We start from the raw sequence: 6,717 nt of genomic DNA on the forward strand, positions 1-6,717 counted from the left end.
TATTTATATATATTTATATATATATAAAGAAAGAATAAGATAAAGAGACCAATGGCAATATATAAAGCAGGAATATTAGTTTCAATTTTGGCACAAGACCAGCAAGTTCCGAGGTGGGACTAAATCGTTTACATCGACCTCAGTGCGCAACTGGTACTTATTTTATTGACTTTGAAAGGATGAAAGGCTAAGTCGACCTCGATGGAATTTCAACTCAGAACGGAAAGACGGATGAAATGCCGCTAAGCATTTTGTCCGGCGTGCTAACGATTCTGCCACCTTCTAATGGTACTTATATTGATAATTAACTGGAATATTGAACATTTATACATCATCGGTTGTAATTCCATTCACATCTCGGGTTGTATAAGAGGAATATTGTCCAAAATACTGTACTTGATAAATACTTTATTTTATCGACACCATAAATATGGAAGACAAAGTTGTCCCCGATCCAGTGACATAACTCGGGTATATGCCACCCGGATCAGTCCTCGAGTCCCACATCTACTCAGTACAGCATATACATGCCTATGCGACAGACCACCCGTGAGTGCTTCCCCCATAAAAGCGTTATCCACCCTCTCCTTTCCCTAGCTACGCTTCTGTACCATTCAGCATCTCAGCTCAAGGTCTATATCACAATTTAGAATGTGAAAAGTCATAACTAAAGAACGCGAGGCATTTGTTCGACACACACGCCAGGTTATGACCTGGAGGGCTTTTTTTTTTTTTGTAAGGAATCACAGCGATAAGGAATTGTGAAATGTTGATGACTGGACCAGCAGTTACACATCTTAACGATGCAAACAATTTACGTGGTCACTCGCCCCGCTAGAAACAGTAGCCATACCTTCATTAAATAAAACATCACCGTCTTAAAAGGAAAGAAACGATAGGCTTGAGACTGTAAACAAAGTCACTTTAAATGTGGTAAAAAAAAAGGATGAAGTCACGCCTGGAGTGACTTTAATCACAGAGCTACTCTAAGTTTACTCCATCGGATTTAACTTGGTGCTAAGCATTCTCATCATTCTGATAAATACGGTCGTTGCTTTTAACTGCAAGTTAGCCCTGATCGAACATACTCGAGGCTACATTATTCAATGTATTCTTTCTTTAAAATGGAAGGATGCAGTTTGGGAGTGATTTGGCTGCTATTTCTAATGGATCGAGTGATCATATTTCCTTGACAGATGAAATGCGATTTGTAAGCAAGGGGAAGTAACACTGGTTTATAGACCGTTGTATCATTTCCCCTGAGCGCGCTCTTTTCATTGTTATTCTACGATCTGACAGAATATGCTGCTAAAATGTCATTTACAAACATCAAGTTGTATTTAAGTTAATAAATAGAAAATTTGTAATCAAAACAATATGCCATTCGGAATGAAGCCTGTGTGTTCTTCTTGTAAGTCGACGTCTTCGACAATGTGGCGCAAAGGAAGCCAAGGAGAAATCCTTTGTAATTCTTGTGGTGTCAAGTCCTGCAACAAAGACAACCCAGACGGTGCCACTGGCAGCACAACCAATTCTACTAAAAACTCTACTTCTCATTCGTCATCTGCAGGACCAGTTCTTAGAAAAAGTTCCCGTATTCGTCCGACCAAAAATCGGATACAGACAACATCGAAATCGCTGGGGACCAAAGGCAAAAGTCGCCGAAATATTTTTAAGAAAACGGTCTGTTTTGTTTTTGCATTTGGTTTGCATGATTGCTTCTAATGATGTTGTTATTGTCGTTGTTGTAGATTGTGATGGCTGTGCTATCTTTATTCGTGTTATGATTGCTGTTTAACGCCGGGAGATTAGCCTTAATCAAGCATACAAGAAGTTGTCGTAGTCATGCTACCTTTTTTCTGTGACATCACTTTCCTAGAACTATATTTATTCAGTGTCCTTGTTTCTATTAAATACTATCATATGATTTAAAATAGATTTAAATGCTATTTCTAGAAAGTCGAGCTGACAGCGAAGAGACTAATTAGTTTAGAGATTACCGCCGTTTGCTTACGGTGATTGCTGTTGCAGATATGTGAAATGTTTATTTGAACAAGAGATAGCCTCTTTCCGGGTTGTTCTTCATTTTCGTGTAATGATTGAAGCGCATTATAAATGTTATGTATTGGTTGTTTTAGGTTTACATATTGTTTGAGGAAGAAATAAGTCAACCTCGGAAGCTGCTATCGTTTAGCCCCACCTCAATTCTGATCAAACAGACGCACGAGCGAAAGACATTCTAAACGTAGCCATTTTATCATGTTTGTTTTCCAAACACGGTGCATCTAGGATCACACCATCTAATATGTTCCCCTTTTTTTTTAAGACAATAGAATGGTATTTGAAAGAGAATCACGAAGCAGCTTTCCTACTATTTTACCAGTGATATAACACTGTATAATGTGATATCTATATTCGCCTGATACATTCGTGGTGTGTGTATGGATCTATAATGTACGGTATATGTATATTTGTGTTATTTAGTGTGTATATATATATATTTAGGTTTTGAATTGACTAATGTCTTTGATCTTCTGTAATCTTCCAGCATCCGATCAAAGCACCAACAGCTGTATCCACCATTGTGTCAGGGGACAGTGTTTTCTACAATGTAAGTTGAACCTTTCATTACTTTTAACAGCTAGTCCAAAAACATTCTAGGATTCAACACGATTGAGTATGAAAAGCTGCCTACATTAGACAAGACCAAGCCACACAATACTACACACACACACAATTTAGTTTGAGGTGAAAAGTTTGTGGCCCAAACCTTTTCCAGGTCATTCATTGGCTTACTTTTGATAAACTTATCCTCAATACATAGAAAATGGAGAAGCTGAATGTGGTTTTGGTGGTAGAGTTAGTTGAAAAGTATACCTAGATATTTGCCTCGGTCTACTCGGCTAACAACAGCTTTAACTTCTTAACTGAGCAGTTTAACTGCATGGAAAGGCTTCATTAACTATTTTTCAGTTGTTCAAAATTTGCAAACCTTTCACACCCATGCTAACATGGCAGAACTGGTTATAATAGAATTTGTTTTTTTTTAAATATGTCTTTGTGTCTGTTTGTCACCTCCATGCTGCTTGATAAGTGGTGTTGGTTTGTTTACATCTCTGTAACTCAGCAGTTCAGCAAAAGAGACCAGTAGAATAAGTACCAGACTTTTAAAATATACATAAGTATCAAGGTTAATTTGTTTGACTAAAACCCTTCAATGCTGTGCCCCAGCATGGCTGTGGTCCAATGACAATTGAAAGTTGAAAGATCCTCCTTCTATCTCTATATGATGTTAGTATGTTTAACCCTTTCATTACTGTATTTATTTTGAGATGCTATGTTTCTTTCAATTACTTTAAATATAACAAAAAATTTAGTAAAATAACTTAGTTATCATTCAGCTTGTGTTAGGAACATAAATTGCGTCTAAGGTTTGGTGGAAGATTTTGATTCAAAACCTACAAAAACAAGACATTTGTATGTAGAGCCAGAGCCGGTTTCAGCCAGATTGGTATCGAAAGGATTAACATGCTTTCTTTCTTAATTACCTGCAGCTAGTGATTTCACCTTCACCATTGCCTCCTTCTCCTCCACCTGTTTCTCTTTCTTGGTATGAGTTTAACAGGTTTGCCATACAATATATTGGCCTTCTACTGAATCACATATACTTCATCTAGAAGTCAGACCATCCTGAGATATCACTTCACCAAATCTCTCCATGTGTTTTTTTCCTCCGTCATATGTGCATTCCACAGTCAGCTTGCAGCAATTAAACACCTGTGATGGTGCCACGTAAAAAACACTGGTGTTGGTGCCCCATAAAAAGCACCCAAAACATTATAAAGTGGCTGGTATTAGGAAGAGTATCCCGTTGTAGATACCAAGTCAAAGCAGACAATGGAGCCTGGTGCAGCTCCTGACAAACCATCCAACTCATGCCAGCATAGAAAACTGACATTAAATGATGATGTGAGTATAGCAGCAGTCATCTCTCTTCCTGCATAAATCGTCTGACCTGGCCACTCCCTCAACATTACACATCATTAAGGAAGATGTTACATAGCTTCTTCAAATGCAGTCACTACATGCAAGTCTGCCACTCCCATGTGGGCCTGTACAGCCACAGCAGATGCTGCACTGCTATCAGCTGACTCAAATTCTCCAGGCACAAATACATGGTCTTTTGAAACCAACAGATGCCTGTCTGATATATATGTTATGGGCTTCTACACAGTTTCCAACTTTGATCATAGGTTATCTGGATCAGAGCTGATCTAGAGCTAAACAGCACTGCCAATATCCTAGTTATGATATTTTCTATACTTCTGCTACCACATCATCACTATTTAGGTCACTTAAGTAACAGAAACTATCAACACAGATTTCTTTTCCCTACTATGACTGTATGGGTGGTGTAGCAAATTTGTGCCAATTGCTGAGAGCCAGCTTAATTCTTTTTGAAATATATATCTAACAAAATGCAAGATGTGGTTTGATTAATTTTGAAAATATTCAAGAAATTAAGAGAAATTTAGTTAAATAACTAATTTGTTCATTTTTAAGCTGGTGTTTGTTGCATAACTTAACAAAAACACCACCACCTAAGACCTTGGGTACTTTATTGCAAACATTAGGGCCAGGTTTCCAATCTGAGGATACTTCCCTCCTTCCTCCAGTCTTGGAAGACTTGTAACAGTCCGTGGCTAAAAGGTAAAGAAAAGAACAGTTGTTACATAAAATTATGATGGCAAGTTTTAATTAAGAACTAACTCTTAAGTATTCAGATTATTCAGTCAAATATATTGCTTAATTTATTCACTTTGTATTGAATTAATCCTGCATTGTCTCTTAGCTTTAGCTTTGAGATTTTGATGATGTGATTCTTTACTTTTAGAATGACATTCTAGAGTAGATTTGAAAAACCAGATCTGGCCAGTTTTAACATAAAACAAATAGAATATTTGGGCTGGATATGGTTGGTTTAAATGCTAAAGGGTTAAACAAGGAATGAAACCCTTCTGCTCTGCTTCTAGTCACAGTTAATTGGCACAGACAAGATATGAGTGGCTTTTCGGCCCAACTGACCAGCACTCTATCTACTCACCTAACTCTAAATATTATTTGATAGTAATTTCTTATGTCTAATTTTTTTCAATTTTCTCGATTCCCTAGGGTTTGTACTATCAGGTCGGTGATATAGTTTCCCTCCTTGATGACGATGGACAGTCTGTATACTATGCACAATTACGAGGTTTGTTACAAGATCAATATAATGAAAAGAGTGCAGTTATTTCCTGGCTGCTTCCTACACAGTCAAGCCCCAAAAATCGCTTTGATCCCAGCACATATATCTTAGGTAAGTAATTCCTTTTTATTTATGTATTCTTTTATGAACTTATATGTATCAGCGTGACAATGAAACCTTAACCTAGTTACAATACACATACATATTCACTATACAGTCTGGTTTATGAACAAATAATTATCTGATATATGGAATTGTATCCATAAGTATTTAGTTTCACTGTGGAATTAGACCCTTAAGGTCTTTGCAACGGCTTAGATTGAGAATTGAATTGACAGTAAATTTGCTTCTTTGCAATCTATTTACATTAAATCTAGAAGGCTATTTTAATCTAGTACTGATACTGTTGCATATAGTGCGGGTGGCACATAAAAGACACCATTTCGAGCGTGGCCGTTTTCGTGCGGGTGACATGTAAAAGCACCCACTACACTCTCTGAGTGGTTGGCGTTAGGAAGGGCATCCAGCTGTAGAAACTCTGCCAAATTTAGACTGGAGCCTGGTGTTGCCATCCGGTTTCACCAGTCCTCAGTCAAATCGTCCAACCCATGCTAGCATGGAAAGCGGACGTTAAACGATGATGATGATGATGATGATGATGATGATGACATTTTTATTTAGCAAGATGAAAACAAATAAGGGAGATAACTCCAACAATTTTATAGATTAGTTTGCTTCTGGTCTTTGAAATTTTGTAGATTCGTTTGCTTCTGGTCTTTGAAGCTTTCTGGTACTCTTGTTAATTTATGTTCTCTTCATGTTACATTGCAGGACCAGAAGAAGATTTGCCACGCAAGTTGGAGTTTATGGAATTTGTGTGCCATGCCCCATCTGACTATTACAAGTGCTTCAAACAGCCATACCCTTGCAGGACAAACACACCTGAACTCAGCTACGTCTGGAGCCCTTTCCAGCCTTGCATTCGCATTGTGCCATCTAAAGATGAGATATTCGACACTAAACACTGTCCCAAAAAGACCGAGAAGTTGAAACCAGATAAAAAAGACAAACACACAGACAAAGAGAAAGAAACTCATTAGATTATGTAGAAATAAAGGATTCTTTTCATTTTAATTTTTAGTAAAATTCCTGAGTTTCTTTTTTTTTTTTTTTTTTTTTTTTTTTTTTTTTTCACATGTTGCTAGAATGTGTGAATGCATGAAACAGGTTACTAATGAGATTATATTTATTCAAATGATTAACCTCTACAAATAGAAATCAGAAAATTGCTGAAACCAACAGAAATACATATATGTTGAATTCTATTAAACTGTTGTTTAGCCTAAGGTCAGCCTTGGTTGAGAAGACCTATACTCAGACATACCAGCCATGAATATTCGTCTTTGATTTATATTTAATGTATCTAGGATGATGATATCTAATGTGAGGAAAATTTGGCTGCTATTTCAAGC

At 37.1% G+C, this 6,717-nt stretch overlaps 1 protein-coding gene across 1 annotated transcript; it reads left to right on the forward strand.

Moving 5' to 3' along the window:
* Window positions 1-1,217: 1,217 nt before the first annotated feature.
* LOC106872604 (GATA zinc finger domain-containing protein 1) lies at window positions 1,218-6,391 on the forward strand. Its single transcript, XM_014919641.2, has 4 exons — window positions 1,218-1,683; window positions 2,549-2,611; window positions 5,173-5,356; window positions 6,077-6,391. Exons 1-4 carry the CDS (start codon window positions 1,378-1,380, stop codon window positions 6,343-6,345), a joined length of 822 nt encoding a protein of 273 aa, XP_014775127.1. The 5' UTR covers window positions 1,218-1,377; the 3' UTR covers window positions 6,346-6,391.
* Window positions 6,392-6,717: the final 326 nt, after the last annotated feature.

Source organism: Octopus bimaculoides, chromosome 17 (assembly GCF_001194135.2).
Source record: "Octopus bimaculoides isolate UCB-OBI-ISO-001 chromosome 17, ASM119413v2, whole genome shotgun sequence".
NCBI lineage: Eukaryota > Metazoa > Mollusca > Cephalopoda > Octopoda > Octopodidae > Octopus > Octopus bimaculoides.